The sequence below is a fragment of the Erithacus rubecula genome, assembly GCF_903797595.1.
Source record: "Erithacus rubecula genome assembly, chromosome: 10".
In the NCBI taxonomy this organism is placed as follows: domain Eukaryota; kingdom Metazoa; phylum Chordata; class Aves; order Passeriformes; family Muscicapidae; genus Erithacus; species Erithacus rubecula.
In genome coordinates this window covers 18,085,706-18,107,079 of record NC_136662.1, presented here as the reverse complement: position 1 = coordinate 18,107,079, position 21,374 = coordinate 18,085,706, and the positions used below count along the sequence as shown (strand labels likewise).

General features: G+C 46.0%; 1 protein-coding gene across 1 annotated transcript in view; it reads left to right on the top strand.

Annotated features, from left to right (window-relative positions):
- Positions 1-16,417, top strand: part of EIF2B3 (eukaryotic translation initiation factor 2B subunit gamma) — a 99,143-nt gene extending 82,726 nt beyond the window's left edge. Inside the window, exons 10-11 of the mRNA XM_079313309.1 lie at positions 5,702-5,805; positions 16,201-16,417. Coding sequence (XP_079169435.1) covers positions 5,702-5,805; positions 16,201-16,253 — 157 coding nt within the window. The 3' untranslated portion in view covers positions 16,254-16,417. The remainder of the gene's footprint in view (positions 1-5,701; positions 5,806-16,200) is intronic.
- The last annotated feature ends 4,957 nt before the right edge of the window (positions 16,418-21,374 follow it).

The following is a 21,374-nucleotide window of genomic DNA, read 5'->3' as shown; positions in this document are numbered from 1 at the left end:
ATCAGCTAGATGTAACTGAAGTTTCAGAGGTGAGGCGTGACCTTCCTGGTGACCTCCTCTCACACCCTAAGTTTCACTTAACAAAACACATTAAGGTAGGTTTGAGGCAATCCTTTAAGGTCAGTTGAACCTTCACTGGAAAATACGAGTGCTGGCAAGTATATGCAGTATGTAATGCAAAATGTTTAGGGTGTGGGGAAGAAGCGTAAAGGAGCCATACCACAGTGATGAGCTTGGCTAGAAAAGAGACATGAAACAAGTTCCACAGTGAAAACACCCTCAGAGACGGGCGAAGAATTTAGAGGGGTTGGTAGAATGATTTTGTTACCCCCAAGGGGAAAAACAGGAGATCAAAGCCCAAATTCACTTACGAATGCTTGCTTTGAAATGTATCTATAAATTATAGCATGTACTGCTGGCATCTATTGTAGGCTTTGGTATTTACTTGAGTGTATAACGTGAGATTCATAGTGCCCGGAGTTCTTGTGCTTGTGTGCAAAAACGTATTGGTGTGTAAAGCATATTGGCAAAGGCAGCATTTTAGATTCCCAAATTCCCAAATAGTGTTTTTGCCTCTCCCCTGTTTTCCCATGGTTTTTGTCCTCACCCCTGTGATCATGAGTCCCAGCAACCAGCTCACTAGCTCGTAGGGGATTCCTTCAGAGGTTGCTGGTAGGTTTCAGAATTCTCCCTGACTCCTTGCCAGCTCTCAGTGTTGTTAAGGTGCCTGTGGTGGCTGTTATCTTCTTGGTCAGGGCAGAGGGGATGTTGCTCCCAGGGGAATTCACATCTGTTACCCCTCAGTCAACAAAGTAGCTGCTGAGGTATGTCACCCTTTGCTTTTAACTCCCATGTCAGTCTCTGTGTTTGGTAGCTCATCTGGAGGCGCAAGAGACCCGACTTCTTGGCACGGCAGAGCAGTACCAACAGGCTGTCCTAGGCTTTGTGCTCCAGGCTTGCTTTCTTGTGAGTCTACAGTTTTAAGCATTGCATTATAGACACCTCATTTGCTTTGCTGCCCAACAGAGATTATGTCAGGGTTTTGGCACAATTGGATTAAAGTACCAGGCCTGGATAACTTCCATTGGCATTTCAGGAGATTTGCTGTAAGGCAAACCTGTGACATTCATACCTTCCTAAGCTTGCACAACCAGGGCGAGAGCTGCAGTTGAGGTCTTGACCTCAGTTACTTAAGCCCCTTTCTCCCAGGAGCGTTCATCACTTTAATCACAGAGTCCTAAATAATCAGTGGGTAGCCTGTAATTAGGGGGTTGTGTCTTGGATTCCTGCTGCTTGCTCCCGGTGTGCTGAGCACTGCGTATTTTGATTTCCCGTTCCCCCAAAGGATGTTTGATCTCAGATTTACACTTTAGAAAATTAAGAAGGGTACAGCACCTCAGTCCCCTGGCAATCTTCCTGCTTTCAGTGGTAGGTGCCTTGCTTTGCCTGAGTATCACAGTGCTGCAGCAATTGACACACTTGATTTAAGAGTTTGATTTATAGACCGATATTCGGGCTGAAAGTCAGCAGTTCCAGGGCTGCGTAAATCAGCCTGTCTCTGGGATTAATACTTCCTTATTTATAATTTCGACAGGAGATGGAATTCTTTCCCAATTCTTTACATTTCTTTCAGATGTAATCGACCACCCTGTCCTTTGGTTTAAAGCTATGTGACTTCGCCACAAATAGAGGGAGGGGAAAGTAAGCCGAGTCCAGGAATTGCTGTGCTATAAAAGCTCCATATTGTGTGCTCTTGGACTTTGCTTTCTCCCAGTTTCCTTCAAGCCCACACAAGAGATGGACTTGAGGTTTTTTTGGCTTTCTTCCCCTCCCCCCTCCCTCCATACATGCGCTGACCTTTTAGAAAAATAAATAAAAGATAAAGAAGGACCTGGAATGTTGCAGAATGTGTGTACATTTTGCTCTCTGTTGTTTTCTGCTGGGATTAGTTGTTTACAATGGGGGAGAGAGGGAGGGCAGAGGAAGGGAGGTCTGTGGCCTTAACTGAAATTAGTGGCATTTCAGAGTGATCTTGTTAGGTGGTCTGCAGTTTAAAGACCTAAATCCTTGTAATCCCCCCATGCCTCCTTGGCCACTACTCCTTTTGCTCTTGTTCTCTCACTTTCAAAAAAACCCACCCCAAAGTCAGGCTCTGTCTCTCAGATGCAGGCACGTAGCGGACACACAGACGTAGGCTCGCACTCTCTCATATGCTCCCATTTGCACGTTGTACCTGTAGAACAAATTAATGCTTCAGCTACATCTGTTCCCACTACAGGACTGGGCTTGTAAAAATGTTCTCTTTAGAATGCAGACGCACACTGAATATTTTTATTTATTTTCTGAAAAACACCCAGCTGCCAGACTTTCAGTTTGTGATTACACTTAAAACAAATTCAAATTGAAATTTCAGCCGTAAATCAAATGCCCCAAATTAGTTCCTCTTGTGGGTTTGAACATGCTCTTTGGATTTTAAGGTCAAGAGATATCCGTTTTCACCGTGCTGAAAAGTTTAAAAATATACTACATTTTCAGGGGAAAAAATAAATATGGTTTGCATTATAAAGGAGTACATCAATGTGTGCATATGCGCACACACACCAGAGTTGATGAAGCTGGATGCTGTCAGAGCACCTTTGAGGGCTAATAGCACCTAATTGTTATGGAAGGCAGGAACTGTGGTGGCAGTTTAGCTACAGAGAATATAGCAGTGCCCTGAGATCTGATATTTACCCTGTAAGAGAATAAAAGTTTATTCCTTACTCTTCAACTTGAAAAAAATAGTAGAAATTAAATAAACACACAAAATACTTCTCTTGGCAGGCTTTATAACTTTTTTTTTTTTTTTTTTTTTTTTAGTAAAAAGGCATTTACAAGTGGTTTCAAAATGGCTGTGTTACATCTGTCAGCGGGTGAAGGGAACACCCACAAATTGTGTTTTTATCTCTTGAAGTTTTGTTCCACTTGAGCAATAAAAGCCGGATTTGCTGCTGGTTTGTGTGATTGGGGTAATCTGAGCGTTGAGTATAGCTTTAAAACTTCTGCAGTTGGTAGGGTTTATAAGTTTTAAGAAACTCCTGGGGTGGTGGAGTTCTTGGGTTTTGTTTTACCCTGGCACCAGGGAAGGGTTGATTTGCAAGCACCTGGCACAGACAAGTTCATCTTGGTTCCCTGGCCTGTCCCTCCCAAAAAATGGTTTGGCAGGAACTCCCATTATCTTTGATGTTAATGTCATCAGCAGTTTCTTGGTTACAATGCTATTCTTTCTCAGGGAGTTGAAAGCCTGTGCTCAAGCAGGCTCTGAACACACATGCAGTATTCTCCAGCCTGATCTCCAGACCGACAGCTTAAATCCCCACTCTTTTGGGGAATATCCTTCTACATGAGGGTAATGCTGGGAGGTGTAGTGCACTCACAGCTGCTGTCATGCTCAGGAGAAGTGATAGATGGTGGGAACCTGCAAGTTTGCAAGGAAAAGCTTTCATCTGACTGGCTCAAAGCAACAGAGGAGGAGGTATGCTGGAGTGCACATTTTGGATAGGAGCCATTTCAGTGGGAAATGAGCAACTTCTCCTATTCCCTTTGCTAGTCCTGTTGAAATCTAAGTCAGGATGACAGCACTGGGCAGTCCTGCTTCCACTGATCCGTTCTCTAGCCTGGCATAAATGCCAAGTTGCTCTTGCTCTCAGCAGCTGCTGTTGCACAGGACGGTGGCCTGAGCTGCTGTGCGAGGCTATTGGAAAGGAAGCAGATCGTGACAGTGTGAGAGCAAAGACAGGCAGGGGTCTGCTGTGTATCTTTGCCGCTTTTTATCTTATTAACATGTTAGTAAAAACCTTGCCAAAGCAACCTGAGCTGGTTGTTTGTAGAATAATTGCTCATGTTGCCTCCTTATAGGTCAGCAGAGGGGGAGTTTAAGTGAGTTAAAAGAATAATTGTTCAGAAGGGACAGTCTGTTCATGGGGGGTTGTAACTGTGAACCACTGCAACTGAGGTCCAGTTTTATTGCTTTTACTCCTGCAGAATTAATGGTGGTTTTGTGGGGCAGATGGTTTCTGCTCTGACTCACACAGGCAACAGAATTGTAATACGTTTAATGACAAATTCTTTGTTCTAGATAATAGTGTTGTGCGAGCAGGAAAATAATATGAATTAATTTTGGGATCAGCGGTCTGGAGTGAGGATCGGTGTTTCACACTTCTGAGGACCTCAGTTGACTAGAGCTCCATTCAATACAGAATTGAGGCTTAGGTCTTTGACCTGATACCAAAACCCCTCTGTTAGTTCAGACTCCAGGCTAACAGTTCTGTCCAAAAGCCAGCTTGATGGTGCACTGAAGTCGTGCTTCACTAGTGCAGAGAGTAGTGGTGGTGCCTGTAACCAAAGTTGGGAATGGTTGCAGGTCATTAAACTGTGAAACTCACTGTACAGAACATCATTGAAGCCAAAAACTTCTGGTTTTGACAGGGATCAGTTGTTGGACTGATACTATTCACAGTTACTGTTATTAATATGGACAGAAATACTGGGAAGCAGACATGAGATCCTATGGTTCACAGTAGGATTAATATTGGGTTATCTAGGGAGAGCAGATTATCTACATCTCTCCAAGGTTATAGATCTCGCTCATACACTCTTCCCAATCATCTTGTTTTGATGAGTGTTAGTATTTTCAGATACATCTGAGCTTTGTTTTCTGTCCTTCAATGACTGTCTATCTTTGCATATGTAAAAATAAGGAATTTGATTCACAGTTCTTTGCTTCTCTGTAGCTTTGAAATAAATTGCATTTAATGTTATTTAACACAACTCATCATGCTGAGGGAACAGCATTTCAGGACACATCAGATACTGGTGAAGATTGACAAGTTCCAGCTTACTGGAAGAAGGGGCTCAGAGCAATGCAGTAACTCAGAATCTCTCAGCAGAGAAGTTACAAACCCAGCAGTTGGACTCTGAACTCCTTTCCTCTCTGGACAATGGGATTGGCAGATTTGAAAGCTGGTTATATTACAGATTCAAATACATTTTGGAATATGGTGGCTTTTGCTAAAGTTCCATCCTGTGTAGCATTTCAGACTTAGTGGTGTCAAAGGCAACATGAGCGTGAAGATATCCAAGGCAGGTAGTGTAGGTCTAATGTGGGTTTCATTGGTTTAATACTGCAGAATAATCATGTTTGGGTGCTTAAATGTAATGTGAACAAAGCCAACCAGCTGAGCTATTGATCTGCCCTTTCTCTCCACCTTTTCTTAGTGCCTGGCAAGCTAGAATGTATAAAACTGCTCAGAAAAATCTGCAGAGAAAGACTGGGCTGCTGCTCCTGTTTTTAGCTGGGGAGCTGAGCAGAGAAGCCACCCCCACAGTTACCCAAACTGTCTGTGGAAAATACAAGACTTGATCCAGGTCTTTATTTATTCAGTTAAGTATTTATTCTGTTGAGGAGATGTAGAGGAAAGCTGTCCTAGCAGAAGGTAAAACTGCAAACTCTTTTTTGCAAACCCAGTCTGACACCTGGCATTTAAGTTTTTCCAGCAACTGGGTGTGAGGATCAAGAGAAGAATGGAGTTTTTGAGAAAAGAGGTGAACTGAACCTACTTACAGGATCATGTCACAGAGTCATTAGATATTCCAACGTATACCTTTGTTTTGTACCTGTCATTTAAATTATTTTCTTGCTTTGTTTGTATTTACATTGTAGGTGCTGTCTTCAGGGCAGTGTTATTTGTCACAATGCTGTGATAGAGAAGGATGCAGACATCAAGGACTGTTTGATTGGAAGTGATCAGAGGCTGGAAGCCAAAGGTAAGTACAAAAGCTGTATTTACTGTGCATTTGTAATAATTTTCAAACATTTTCTTTGAGATTTTACTCCTGCTTCTTCATGAAGTGTTAGTAAACTGTGGCAGTTCTACAGTGGGGTGTCCTATAATATCAGGATTTGTTTTTCATGGAAAGTACAGCTTCTTGGCATAAGTTCAGGGGCTTGCTCCTCTGAAGTTGGCAGCAAAGCCCTGTTGTTCTTATAAAGAACAAGATTGGGTGCTGAGACAGTGTTTTCCCAGAGACCACAATTAGATCAGCCTGAGGTTGTCCTCAGCAGAAGGAGCCATTATTTTGACTAGTAATCTTTGTCAGTGACAGGGGCAAAGCAGGCAAATTGTTGATCACACAAACATCCTTCTTTGTAGGTGCTCCCAACACACAGTTCCAGTATGCCCCTATTCACTTTGCTCCAAGCAAAAGCCCAAGGTGGAACATCATATTAGGAGCTGCTGTGCTCAGTATGAAATACAAGGGCAGCTACATTCAGATGTGCTTTACTGCCATGAAGTACTATTTTGGAGCTTCAGAAGGGATGCAGCTACGTGGCCCTCATTTATCCAAAGCTGAGCAGTGGTGAGGGCTCGCTGGTAACCGCATGAGTGGAACTGTTGATTTCCTGCCCTAAGAGATAATGGGCAGGAAATGGCTGTTTCAGTGACTGCATCCCAAGCAGAGGCTTTTTAATGAATATTTATGGTTGGGGTTTGGCAGATCCCTCCTCCAGTGTGTGGACTGAGGACAAAAGTGAGTTCCTTTGCAGGCTCCATGTGAAGTTATTTAGTCAGATCAGGATTTATTTGCTTGCTTTGTCTTTGTGGGTGGATTCCCAATTCTAAGTGTCTTGATACGGAGCAGGGTTTGAACTTAATGTAGTACAGCGTAACCTATTGTCAGTTTCACATATGACACATTTTCCTTACACTGAAAGTAAAAGTAAAAAGGACTCATGAAAATAAAGTATTGATCTTGCAGTAGCAAGTCTGATACTGTAGGTAACACAGTGAGTTCACTGTGGTCTTGGTCTCTGTGTGGCTGTGCACAGCTTTGCCCATCACACCAGTCTGAATGGGTGTCCTTTGTGGGGTTCATTGCCCCCTGTTGTAGAATCATTTAGGTTGGAAAAGTCCTTTTCATATCATCAAGTCCAATCATAAACCTAACACTGCCAAGTCTGCCATTAAACCATGTCCCTAAGTGCTGCATCTGAATCACCAGGAGAGATGAATTGGGTCACGTTTGGTTGTTAATCTGCAGTGTGAGCTATGAGGACACAGGGTTTAGATTTAGCTGATATTTTAGGAAATAGGAATAGATTTGATTTCTTTAGTAGATGATACCAAACAGAAATACCAGCCTTTGACCTTGATCAAAACTGCTTTGGAAGTACCTTCCAGGGTGCAGATCCTAGTCTGGTTGATTGTGGAATGAAAGCTGGTCTTTCTTCTTGATTGTCCTTGTCATCCTTGTCTGAATATTTTTCAGAGTCTGTAGATGTATTTGCAGGGAGTGTAACAGAGCTGTACCCATTGATCATTTGCCTATTCTTGAGAGTCTACTGCTCCCCTCCCCAAAGCTTAAACCCACTTCTTGGGTTAACTAGAATCTGGGGACCCTCTACTTAAACCATTTAGAAATGTATGGTTGACATTAGCAAAGATATATTCAGGTAGATTATTAATACTCCATTATGCTGAGCAAGAAAAATAGTAAAGCCTCAGTTCATTTTGCTGCCTCAGTTTCCTAACCATTCTAGAATTTCTTTGGGCTGGGGGTCAGGTTTGCCTTGGTGGTCTGGGATCTGTCTGTGAAGTCCGTGATTTATTTCCTGTCCCATGGAGTCTTTCCAGCCCAGCATGTCTCTTCTGACCTTGACTGGTCCCATAGTAAACTGGGTCTTCTCTTTTTCACTGTGAAAGCATGTCATGACTTCCTTTCCCCTGCCCAAGACTTCCTGTATCTTGTGCCAAGCTTTTGGTGTGGCTCTGTAAGTCTGTTTCCATATTGCCCCCTTCATCAAGACTTTGGCTGTGTTTTTCTGTTTAGTAATTTTTCCTTCTTCAAACTTGAGCTTCCATGGCCAGGTTAAGAAAAAAACCTAGCTCTCTTGGGTAGGAGCCACCTTTTCTTGCAAGCTGATCACCCTTCAGCAGACATAAGCAGTAGCTGCTGGCTGCTGACACTAGTCTGGGAGTTCCACATTCCAGTTTCTGGGAGTAGAAACCTCCTCAGCAAAACTCCGTACACCTTCCCAGAAACATTAAAAAAATAAAAATATAGCAGTCCCTTATTCCAGAACATCAGCCAGGATTCATCAAAGGTAGAAATATCCCTGAATCATCCTACACAGCCCCAAGCAGATCCCACAGTTGACTTTGCTGCAGAACTGTCTGTGTACTCCCTGCTCTACCAGTCGTGGCCACACTGCCCAGGCAGCTTGGGGTACAAGAGCCCTTTGAGCCAGTGGTGCACTGACCTCCTTTCATAAAATGAACTCCAGTCCCATGCAAGGAGGATGGCAGGAGAACAGCTACCACAAATGATAGGCAAACGTAACTTAAAACAGCTCTCATGCTTCTCCTTCTGCAGAATAATATGGGTATATTTAGGGTGGTCCAAATGGTACAGCTGGGAGTAATGGGATTGAATTAAACACAATTTAGGTTGGCTATCTGGAGCATTTTCCTAATGATGTGGTCTGGTAGGCTGTGGGATAATCTCCCTGGGGACATGCTGGGAGACCTCATCACTTAATAATGGGCTTGGCAGTTCTCTGGACACCTAAATAGAGGGAATACTCTGACACTGCTTACAGGGGTAGATCAGAGGCCACCTGGTACTTTCAAACTAAAATGAAAATTGGAGACACAGGAGTGCACATAACTGTCAGCAGTGTCCCAGTCCTGCATTGACTTCAGCCCTGTCACAGCACTGGCCAGAGACAGTATTTTTAAATGTCTCTGCTGAAATTAAGGTATGGCATTTTATTTGACTTCTGGATTTGCAAGCCACGCCTCCTCAGAGCCCTACTGTTCTCCTACTGCTTTTATTACCATGCCTTGGAAGCATCCACTTTCCTTCCTCTTTGATACTTAAAGGAATTTGCTAGCAGAGAATTAACAGATGGGCTTTGTGAAAGCTACCTCACCAGGTAGCATTTGAAAAAACATGTTGATACCTAAGAAAAATGCAGTAATTTTAGAGGAATAGGAAATGGCAGACAGCATTCTGAAAGAACATCATTGCACAGAGCATTCAATCACTGTTTTGAAGACACTTATTAAGATTACACTGCAGCCTTTTTGATAAACCTGGTTTTAAAGAGAACCTCAAAAACAGTATGTGTTCAGTAAAGTAGGACTAGAGAGAAGGGGTGCTGGTGATGGGCCAGTGGAGGAGTCAGATGAGCCTGGAGTCACTAAGTACAACTCCCAAAGGAGTCTCTCAGCCAGGTTCAGCAGGGAGAACATTATACATCTGGTATTGGTTAGCCAGGAACAAGCATATGTGGTAAAGCAGCCTAACCCTTCTTCAAGGTAAAGTGGCCTAGCCTTTCTTCAAAGCAACACCAGGAACAGAGACAGTAAACACTCACAGAAAGTATAAAAGTAGCAAAATTGGCATAAAATTCACTACCTTATCCCTTGCTTTCATCTCTGTTGTCATTGGGGCAGGGATGTTTTATTTGCATATTTATTTCCAGCATCAGACACAGGCTCCAACTAGATCTGTGTCCTACCTGATCCTGACTCCTGCTTCACAGCTCTCTACTATGCTTTTGTCCCAGCACCAGGCTCATCTCAATCCTATCCCTCTCTTTGGTTTTTGTCTTAGTCTTTCTCCTATAGAGAAAGACTATTTTTCTCCTATTGTGTTTTTCTGTCTTACTCGGTTATTCCCAGACACACACCTGACACCTCCTCCTGTCTGACCATAGTTGCAATTTCCAGTCCCCTTGCCTAGCAGCCACATACTCCGTTTTTCATCTGGTACTCATTCCCTGACTGCTTTCAGTTGGATTACATCCCTTTCCATGCTCAGGAAGGCTCATACTGGCACAGGAGGGGAGTGCTCCACTGGTCCATACACCTTGGAGGAAGCCCTGCCTTCCTCCTGCACTTCTATGGTCAAGAGTGCTTGCTGCAGTCTCTGGTCTCTTTTAGCTGCCCTCCTGAGAACATGTACAACCTTCAGATTTTTTTTCAAAGGCTTATCACATAGCCAAAACCCTGTGGTTTCTCACAAGAAGAGCAAAAGGCACATATTCAGTAAGGACTGACTCCCATTTCCAGTCATTTTCCAAATCCTGTTCCAAGCTTGGAGTTCCAGGACTTCTCAGTGAAACAGAATAAGATTGTTTTATTTTAATGAGGGCCAAAGAGCACATTTTTCTCTAATGTCATCCTCTGAAGGCAGGTACATTTTATGAAACCTCCACATGTGAATGGGTCCCTGCTTGTGAGGAGGCTTCACGTGAGCCAAGGTTTAACAGGATAGGGACAGAAAGAAACCAAGAGACTTTCTGATGCTCTCACTGCATTCAAGTAAGGGCAAGCATCTGCTCTTGCAAGATGCTGAGTACCTCCTGGTGCAGTCTTCAGGAACTGAAAACACTTAGCACACACAGGGTTGGGATCAGAAAGCATGCTGCTGTGCAGATGGGAGTTATGAAAGCTCATGAAGAACAGACACAGACTAAACAGTGCACACATGTATATTGTGCACAGGGGTGCAAAATGAGCTGGAGGTGATGCAGGAATGGTGTGAATTTATAGCAAAACTGAGAGATTGGTAAGATTTCTCCCTAAAGTAGTTTAACTACTGAATGTCCATGACAAAGATATTGTTGGCAGTTAAAACAGACATCTCTTAAATAGTTTACATTTTTGTTTCAGTGACTATGCAGTGACTGTATTGCTAACTAATCCTAATAAGCCTCCTTTCCAAGTTGTATAAAAATGGTTTATGAGTTCTGGCCTTAGCAGTGGCATAAAACTTCCCTAGAATATCCATCCAGCAATGCTTTGTCCCTCCTTCTGCTGCTGGGGACTGTCACACTTGTGCATACTGTCATTCCCAGCCAGGGAGGTTGAGGCTTCCTGAGTGAGCAGGTTAAATGTGCTGCCACGTTCGCAGCATGCTGATATTGAAGTCTACCCATAAGGCAGCAGTTCATAACCTTGTGGAAATATTTTTACATGCTCCATGCAGAGAAAATAACCACTTCTGCTCTGCTAGAGCTCAGCCACATGAAAAAGCCAGGAAGAACACTCCAATGGATGCTGAGACAGGAAGAGGACTCGTGTCCAGTGCTATAGGGAAATGTGGCATCTCTGCCATCATATCAGGAAGTTAAGATGTAGACAATCAAACTGCTGTTTTGAGATGCCTGCTTGCATTTGCTGTGAGGGGATGATTGCCCATGGGAGCATGCTGATGGGTATAATCCACTCCCTTTCATACACTTTGCTAGGACTCTGTCCCAGTATAAAGACTTAAAGCATGTCTACCTTCTCAAGGAGTTTGCTATCTCAGGTGCATCCTGAGCTCTGCGTCTCCTTTTGCCTTGACTGACTTTTCTTCTAAGACCCTGAGTGATCACTTTCCCATACATCTCTCTCCTGTTCCTTCACTCCCTCAATCTATCTGCTCCAAGCCACAGTAAAGTCATCTCTCATTGGGCACTGAATCACTGCTCAAGACATTACTATACCCCAGAAGGGTTTAAGAGCAAAGGGATTTATTCTGGTTGAACTATGAAAAAATCCTCAGCTGAACCATGGGGCCACCAGCACTGAGAACTGGTGGTTTTTGGATGTAAGGTAGAAGTAAGACCTCTACTGCCTGTCTGTTCTGTGGGCTGGAGGTCCCAGCTCTGGGCCAAAACTGTTCTGCCTGAAGCTACCATCAGCCCCTGGGTTGAGCTTCACATCCCAGCCTGGGAGCAGCTGGAACACTCAGCTCATGGAGATCATCATTGCTGGGGACCCATGGGCTCAACTGATGCCTGCGCAGTGGGGCAGACCTGGCACTTGGGAGAAGTTGTGAGACACACCTGGCCTTTGGGGCCACAGTGTGGTCACCCCGGTCTCCAGCAATCATGTAAGTAAAGCTTGGCTGAGGAGAGAACAGGCCTTGACTGGAAAGTCCCACTGCTCTGTAAACACAAACAAATCAGCCCCCATCACCTGCTTCCCTTCTTTATCTGTACATGTAATTTAAAACACCCTCCAGCCTCCCAAAGTCAAGCTTCAGCTGCTTCCCATCCCCTTAAGCCCCTTTAGTTCCTTCCCCCCCCCCCAACCTGGCTGCTTTTCCAGAGCCAACCATCACTGCAGAGACAAGTTGCTCTTCTCTCCCACTCTCTGATCCTTTCTGTCCTGGGTGAATGTGGTGGGAACCACCCACAGCGTGTTTTCGTGCATGCGTTTCTGCAGCCACCCCTCCCCCCGCCTAGTTTTTTAAGTTAAACTATCTCTTGCTTTAAAGAGAGCAAATACACAGCAGTGGCTTTCATCACTGCTGTATAATAGAGCAGTAATTCTGTGCCAGGGACTGTTTTCTATTTTATTTTAAAGGGTTTATAAAACAGTGTATGTAATTGAGTGAGTAAACTGAACGTTTTCTGGAGCCCCTGAGGGCTGAAACTTCGTGGTGGTCCTGGGCCTAGGCCCTAACCCTTTTTTTTCCTCTCTTTTTTTTTTTTTTTTTTTTTTTTTCTCCTCCCTTTCCCCTCCTTCCCCTCCTCCTTTACAACCCAGCGTTGCCACCAGCAGCAGCAGCAGCAATCTGTCTGGGGCTAATTGAGCAAACAACAAGGAGATGCTTTCACATGGCTTTTAAAGGAATGCTCCGGCATCCCCTTTCTGTGAGCGCTTGGCAGGAACCTGCCAGGAAGGCTGGGGAGCGCTGGGTCCCCGGCCCCCAGCCTGCTGCTGGGGTTTGTGCTGGGCTGCGCAGTCATTTCCGCCCCTCTGTTTATTTGCATTACAATTTGTTTTTAGCCAAGCACCAAAAGCTGCTCTGCTCTCTAGCTCGCCTTGCGTATGTTTTTAAGGGGCTAGTGTACAGTATGTGTAAACAAATGTCTTCCCAAGCAGGAACACATATATAACGAGTGACAGGTTTTTGATTTACACTCAGTAAAGTCTCCGTGGACGCTCGGTTCAAGCACCCAGGGCTGACTTCAGGCTGGGCTGCGTCAGCAAGTTGAAGCAAAGTGCTAATCAGGAGGTTGAATGTGTTGATCAGCTCTGGATTTGCTTAGCACCAGATGCTCCCAATCTGAGAAGATCTAGTTGAACATGATTTAAGGTTGAAGAGTCCAACTCTTAAGGCTTTCTCAAAGTCCTTTCTCTAATCCGTCTTCTTTCTCTGTGGGCTGAATGCATCTGTAACCCTGCCAGTGTCAGATAAAAGGCAGCCTGGTAAGAAATCCCTAATGGGGAGCTGGGGAAGGAAAAAGGGAGCTGAACAGCAAAGCATGTGAGGTACTTCTCCCTCCTCCCCCAGAGTTTCAGGCAGAGTTTCTGCGGGAACTGAGCTTGCTGGTACCAGCCAGAGCCACTGGCAACTGGCAGCCACGGCTGATAATGAAACACTATCCACAGCTCAGCTCTCTGGCACACACACTGAAATCTGAATTCCCTTCGCTCCGCAAGAAGGGTTTTGGGAATGGAAGAGGGAAGCAGGGTGAATCCTTATCTGCCTATCGCATCCCCCTGGGGTGCGGAACGGGGCTTTGTTTCTAGCAAAACCATTCCCTGTATCGCTTAAAAACTTTCTCGTGGATTTGAGACAGGCACATTCATGTGTTTTCTTTAAGCCTTTACAAGAAGAAATCAGTTTGGTGATTTCATATGAGTCTGAGGTAGCACTGACATACCAAAGTGTGCCCACTTTGGGGAATCTGGGCTACAGGGATCAAGGAGGAGATGAAACAGGGATGAGAGATGAGAGATGAGGGAATGCAGGCTCCAGTTTTCCCACGTGGCTTTGGCTACTTAAGCTCCCTAAACTCACTGCTGCCTCAGTTTCCCTATCTGTAAAAGAGGAATGCTCTTACTCACCCATTCTCAAAAAACATTTTGAACTCAGGTGTAAAATACAAGACAACATAAGGCTGCTGCAAGCATGTCAGTGCAAAATACAAATAGTTGGTACCAGCTCTGCAGCACGGTATGTGACAGGACTCATCCCAGCTCTGCACATTTAGAACCGTGAAGGATGCTGTCTGAAATGAAGCAAGAAGTTCCTTATTAAAAAGTATTGCTACAGATAACCTATATATAGAACCATAAATTGACATGGCTCTCTATAAGCCTAGATGAAGGCATGTTTAATCTGCAGAGGCATAATGTAATTACTCTCACTGGATGGTAGCCAGGGTCTTATTCACATCATAGAAATCAACATGATAGGTAGTCTGCTTGGAGGAGGTTCAGGAATGGAGTCACAGGAGTTGCTACAGGGCCTGTTGAGATATATTGGGAAAGTTGTTGGGGATGAGGAATGTTATAGCAAGAAATGCTGCAGGTTGGATTTGAGGTACCTTGGCAAGGCTGTGTGGGGTCCAGGACGGGAGGAGAGAGGTGCTGAAGGCTGGTCTTGGGGCTATTGGCAAGAACTGTGCTGGAGAAGTTGTGTGGTGCTACCTACATCATGCTTGCACCTGGCACTTGTACAGTCAGCCCCTCATTTTCCTGAGCATTGCATCCACCTCTGCTCATCCTGCCCAAAGTGCTGGAGATTGAGCTCCAGGATGTTACTGGGAGGCTCCAGGACTAATTATCAGTTGACAATAAATACCCTGAGCAAAGTGCTAAATGTCTCGATCTGATGCTGCAGGTGAGAAGCAGCCTCTTGGTCTCCTCATTTTAGCCTTCATTAAGGGTCTCTGAAAGGAGGCAGTGTGGCTCACCCATTCTGTCCCTCAGGCTGAGAAGATTGCATATCATCCATATGATTGTGGGGTTGAGGTGGTAGTGAGAAATTATCTTGCCACAGTGCAAAACTCCTTGAAGTTTATAGAGCAGAATCTGTTCAAACCTTTACTGGAGCAATGTTTTGCATGGTACAAAGGTTTCTTCTTGTATTTTAAACCAAGAGGAGTATGATGTTGGCTTGGCCATTCGGGGGATTGCCAGGAATTTCATCCTTTAGCCAAAGGTGGCATATTTGTTGTTTTGCAGCAGTCTTGCAAGATCCACTCCCCTGAGGGGAGGTGTTTTAGGTGGGTAAATAAAACACAACTCATCATTTTCGTCATCATTTGGTTATCTATCCCCACTGCTGTGTAAGGTGTGGGAGACACCAGAGCCTCCATTGATGTGTCCCATCCCCTTACAGGCTCCACAGCCAATTGTTATTCCTAATTGCAGGAGGTAAGATGAAGAGCCTAGGGGCATGGGACACACCACCTGAGCTCCACCTGAATAGGTGTCCAGCTCCTGAAGAGCAGTTTAGATTCACCACCTCCCCCACAGTACCCTGAGGACACCCACTTTGAGCACACCAGCTTTGTGTCATGCTCTGAGGCCACATGCTTGGCTTTTTTAGGCACTGGGCTTTCAGTTGCGTGTTTTTATTATTTTGGCTTCAGATCCTTTATTTGCAGTCCTTCCCTGACAAGCTGCTTTTGCATTTTAAAGGGAAGGCTCTTTCAGTACAGTGCATTAACAGTGCTGGGGCAGGGACTGGCACATTAATGTGTCCACTGGGGCTATGCAAAGCTCCTGGGAACAGGCAAAGGAGTGACCTTGCAGAAATTGCCCCATAGGAGGGTTAGGTTTAAATAAATCTCAAAAAAAACAAACCAACAAAAAAACCAACCCAACAACAACCCACAAACACACACAAAAAAAAACCCTCTTGTTTTTAAGCTGCCAGGGCTGAGTTGAGATTGCTGAGAGGATCTCACACTGCCTTGGTGATGGCCCCCTGGTGCTGAGCAACCCCTTTCCTCCCCAGCCTTTAAGCAGTTTGGGGCAGACAGTGCTCTTTAGGGTCAGGGTGGATTACTGATCTTTAATTTTATGTCTCATCTCCATGTTGGATGTTGATGGTTCCTTGCCTTGACCTAGGTGTACACCTGTCAGTAGCAGCTGTGACTTCCGTAGGGCCTCTCTTGTTTATTAGTGACACATACATGTGAAAACTCTCATTAGAGAAATCTCCTCATGTTTAGTCAGTTGTTTAGACTTTCACCATGTGTGTGGGATACTGTCGGAGAGACGCTGGAGTCCAGCAAATCTCTGTTTGAGTTCCCTAGAATCTGCTTTTCTCATTTGTTTTAAAGTTGCACATTTGAAAAATGTAAGGTCTGAAGCTCTGTTGCAAAACTCAATTGCTCTTCTTTTCCTCCCTCTCTCTTTTCAGCCAAACATGTTAATGAAGTCATTGTGGGCACCGAACAGCTGATGGAGATATAACCCGAGTAGCTTTTAAAGATGATTTTATGGAAGCCAGCAGCAGAACCAGATGTTCAAGCATCATAAGATCATCCGTACAGATCAGTACTGGCATGGTTCACCCTGTCATTGCTCCTTTCCTGTTCAGCTTTATATTTATGTCTTAATAAAGAAGTATTTGCAGAGCGGAGTGTCCGTCGGCCCCTCCCCCCTCATTGGGATGCGCGGGTTTCTGCCGGGTTATATCGGTTCCTGCACGCCCGGCCAGCGCACTGTACTTTTCCAGCAAAGGGAGAGTGGGGACCACACAGACTGTGCCCACTCCAAAGAATGACTTAGCCGCCCTCCCTGCCGTGTAAACCACGTCCCTGCAGTCCTGCACCACCGTCCCTGAGCCTGGGAGAAACTGCTCAGGATGCTGCTTGTGCATCTCATCAACGCAGCAGGCGGACAGTGAGAACAGCGGCGGTGCCGGCTGCGCTTTGCAGCCCGGCAGCTTCACCAGCCTCCTCCTCCTCCTCCTTACTGTCTCTCATGAGGCTGCCCCACACCACAGAATTGTTTAATCTGTGCCTCTTCTCTGTAATGCAGTCTAAAAGTTTGGCCCCCATTTCCATTGGGGCTGAGTTTGGTCTGATGCTTTGAAATCCTGCCCAAGAACAAGTATGTGAGGGCTGGTGGAGCTTGAAGCAGGCATGAGGTGTAAGTAGTGAGTACTCCCTGCCTTATTTTGATGGTTCTTCTTGTCAGTCCACTGTTCCTAATCCCAAACAAGAGGTCCCTCCCCACACTTGGATGATCTGTGGATGACTGTACCTGTGTCTCTGAGATGAGTCGCTCATGTTAATGTGAAACGCACAGCCTTGTGGTCAGGGCCTGTGCCAGGATTGTAAAGCACCTGGATGGGATTGAAACACAAGCTGTTCTTTAATGTTTATAAATTGGACACAAGTTCCTACCTAAAAGCTGTTTATTAGAATGTAGTAGGATTGAACAGGGCATTTATCTGCCCCTGGCAGTTTGACATGCAGAGGTGCTTACAGCAACTGGCAGGGATGGTATTTCATTAACTGAAGTGATAAATGTTAAACGTTTGCTTCATGGGCATCTGTGACCCCTGAGGAGAGTTACCATTTCCTAGTTAATTTAACAGGAGAGAGATTATAATCCAGACATTCCCAGAGTTTCATAAACAAAATCCTTCTTCTAAAGGATGGGATTGGAATGGAAACTATGGGTAAGGATGAGCTTCAAGGCCTGTGACAAAGCTGCAGAGAAGAAATGCTCTGCAGTTCAGCTCCAGCTTTGTGCTGGAGGTTTTGTCTGGCGTATGTGCGCAAACATGTTCCTAAGGTACGAGCCTTTTTCATCCAAGGATCGCAGAGGCTTTACAAAGGTTAATTAAAGAGAGTTCTTGTCTCTGTGTGCGGCAAGGGAGAGAGGCTCCATTTTGGGTGTGTAGAAACAGAAGCAGAGTGGAGTGTAATTACCTGGCTTTGCATTTTACCAGAAGGCTGGCAAAGCCGTGAGAGGTTTGCAGGGACTTTGACTCACAGGCCTTTTGCTGAAACACAAAGCCTTCTCCCTGTCTGTTTTCAGGATACATCTTAACTTTTGAAAAGTATGCATGGCCTTGTTTAGCAGCTGCAGCTTTACCTTCTTGTGCCTTAATTATATGTTAAAGTCTCGGTACTTTTGTTTAGCTAATTTAAGAAGAGGGTGGGGGTCTCTTTACTGTGTCGGTTAGAATTTAGCATTAATTTAGTGTTCTCTGACACTTGAAAACCTGGCTGGGATTTGAGGCATTTTCTTTTCCTTTTCGCCTTTTACGACCTGCAGGTGTTTGGTGTGAGATAAAAGTAGATCCCAAAGTGAGATTTCACAGCACAAATTATCAAAGTGAAGATTCACTCTTGATGTAGTCTACGTGTGTGGCAGTAATTATGAAAAATAGTTCAGGATAATAGGGCCTTCAGGAATCCCAAGGCAGGCACTGGGAGGTTAACCCTTCCTCATCTAACCTGGCCTCCACACTGCTGTCATCATCAGGTGAGCATGTGATGGGTTGGGTCAGGCAGCTTCACAAACCAAGTGATGTTACAGTCATTGAGAAAATCAGGAAGGTGACTGAGGACATGAGGTTCTGCTCCCAGGTAGTTTTGGATGTGACTGTTTGGTCCCAGGTCACAGAGACATTCTGGAAGGTGTTACTGGTACAGGCTGCTCTTTGAGGAATGGGGCACCTGTAAGACACAAATAAACTGCTCTGTCACACCCAGGCAGCTGAGCATTACAGCTCGTGCCCAGTGTTAGTGGCTTCAAAGTGGTGCTATAATAGGCAACATTTCTCTGAAGGAGATGAAAGTTCTCCAGCTCTGTAGATGCTGGCTCTTTCTGGATAGACTTGTCCTGAACACTTCTTTGTCAGATGTAACACTAGGGTTGCTGTGAAAAGGTACTTGCAGTGGCTTGTCACGTGCTGGATCTGCGTGGAGTAAAGCAGAGGTTTGCCATGATGGCCAGCAGGACCACTGGCTTATGGTTCTCCCTGAGCTGCTTCCAAAAGGCTTTTTCTGTGACCAGGGCAGTAGGGTTGGTATGGCTGCAGAATGTGTGTGTGCACACCTGGCCACACTTCTTCCTATGGGTTCTGCCCCCTGGTACACCATGGTGGGGACACCTGAAGCTCTGCCCCCTCACTCTGGCTCCCATGAGAGCTGGGTGCAATCAGCAGCAGATCTGCAGCCAGGTCCTTGCCAGGATTTTTGCGGCCAAGCCCATTTGTAAGACACAAATTTGGGAAGAGCATTTGTTGGGCAGTTAAGGCCACCCAGAACTGTGGCTCACCTCCCTCAGGAGTGTTTGCTTTTGTAGGTGGCTGTTGGGATCTCTCAGGAAGCAGCAGCTCATCTGATCCCTTCTGCAAGTCCAACCAAAGTGAATGGCTCCCATCTTTCTGGCAGCCCTGGAAGAGAGCCACATAAGGTGAAGACCAACAGCCAGCCATTCCCATGGGGGCTTCCCACTCCCATGGTGTTCAAATGGACACAAAAACTTTGCACCCAGCTCAATCTTGCTTTTAGGACAATTTTTTGGCTTGTGGGCAGGAAGGGGATAGCAGAGCCTGAGCAGTCATATGGTCTCAGGTACACAGGTGTGGCTCCCCCAGTCACCTATCCAGTTGTGTGCAGCCCTAGCAATAGGACTCTTCTGAACCTCTCAGGGTTGGGATCACAAGGACTTGACAGTCATTTACTGCCTTCAGTCTCCAAGGTTGATTGTGCAGAGCCATGCTCCTGCTGGCTTCCTTGCTGGTTTCTGCACCCCAGTGTCCTTCCTCTGGCTGCCTGGGAAGAGTGCTTTCCACCATGCCCCTGCCCGCCCTTTGGACTTGCTGATCCAGAGATGAGAATTTTCCTAATGAAACCCCACAGGTCTGGGGAGCACCATTGTTTTCCAGAGGTGCCTTAGTGCCTTCACTCTAGCCCAAGTCCCCAGTGAGGACCAGTAGTGGCTGCTGTGGTCCCTGCCCAATGTCTTGCGAGGGGCAGAGTGAGATCAAGCCCCACGTGGGGCTCGCAGAGGAGCCGCCTGTGCCGGCAGCAGTTGTGACAGGCGCATGTTGCACAGTGTGTGGTGTAATCCAGCCCCAGGACACCGCAGTGCCGCCCTCCCGTCACACACAGCCACTCCTGTGGCCTTTGGTTATCTGTTTTAAAGGATTGATTCTTGCAGCAGGCACTTGGGGCTGGGGCCTTTGGCATTGCAAGGCTGCCTACTGTGCCCCGACCCAGCCCATCCCAGTGCCCAGGGGAGCACAGAGCCGTTCTCACTGCCCACCTGCAGAGTCAATCTGGGGATGTGGAGATGCCCTCACCAGCACCCAGCACACCACCCCCCTGCCCCAGCACCTCTGCAGCAGCCTGCTCACCGAGGCTCGCTCCCTCTCAGCCAGGAGGCTGATTTCTGGATCCTGTCGGTTTTCACTCCATCTCCCAGGAGCCAAGGTCCACAGCCGCGCCTGTGCCTCCCAGACGGGCCGGCAGACGGGAACTTCCTTCCAGGTCCTATAGACAGACATTTTATATACGTTAAAATACGTGTGTATATAAATATGGAAAGCAAGAGCTTGGGAGAGCTCGAGTCTAAATAAACTTGTATGTTTTAGGCTTTTAAAATGCTAATGTTGAATTTCAGGGGATGGGGGACGGCAAGGGGATTGTTGGACTGAGGACCAAGACAGCTGATGAGCTTGGATCAGTGCCTTTACAATTCAAGGAAAAATGGGATAGTTTGGGAAGGAAAAAGGGATTTTCTTGTTTTTGTTTTTAGTAGAAAATAAAAGAAGCTGCCTTCTTATTTGCCTCCCTCCCCCAGCGCCGGAGCAGCAAGCGACTGGTGTTGTATGCATAAGCTATTCCTTTGTGCAACATCTAAATGGTTAATTGTGTTTGAGGAAGATGTACGGGCGAATGGAGGGACCACCCAGCAAGAGACAGACAAGAAAGAGCGATCTCTGAAATGTTTAACCAGAGAGAGAGCAAAGTTGTTTAAAAATATTTAATTTACAACATTCCACACTGCTGATTATAAATCGGCCGTCCAAAAACACTGCTGCGTGCAGGGAGGGATCCAGGCAGCATGAAACAAATTCTTGTGATTGTTTTTCCTATCTTCCTCCCTCCTTTCCTTGGGGAGTTTAACCCTGTGGCAGGATGCGGGTTGCCCCAGGCAGGGAAGGCAGCACTGTTCCCCAGGACTCTGGTCTCGGGTGCGAACACCTGCGCCTGGGGCCAGGGTGCAGCCGCCTGCTGGCGCTGGGAGAGTTGGAGGGGATGGTGAGGAGCAACCAGCCAGCAGCATTGGCAGCGGTGACAAGTGTGATGGTCAGTGGGTAATGGCCTCGCATCCCCTTCCCTCTGATCTCCCAGCACCAGGGCTCCTCAAGGCATCCAGCTGTGTTCCCAGAAAAGGAAAGCCATGAATCCCCTAGCAATGGGTTGAGAAATTTGAGGAGGCAAAGCTGGCCAGTCTGTGCCACCCATGAGAGTTCCTCACCATGGTGATGGTGGTGCCTGCTCTTTGGCTTGGCAACTCAGCATGTCACCCAGCCATTTCCAGCGGTGCCAGGAAGGACCCAGC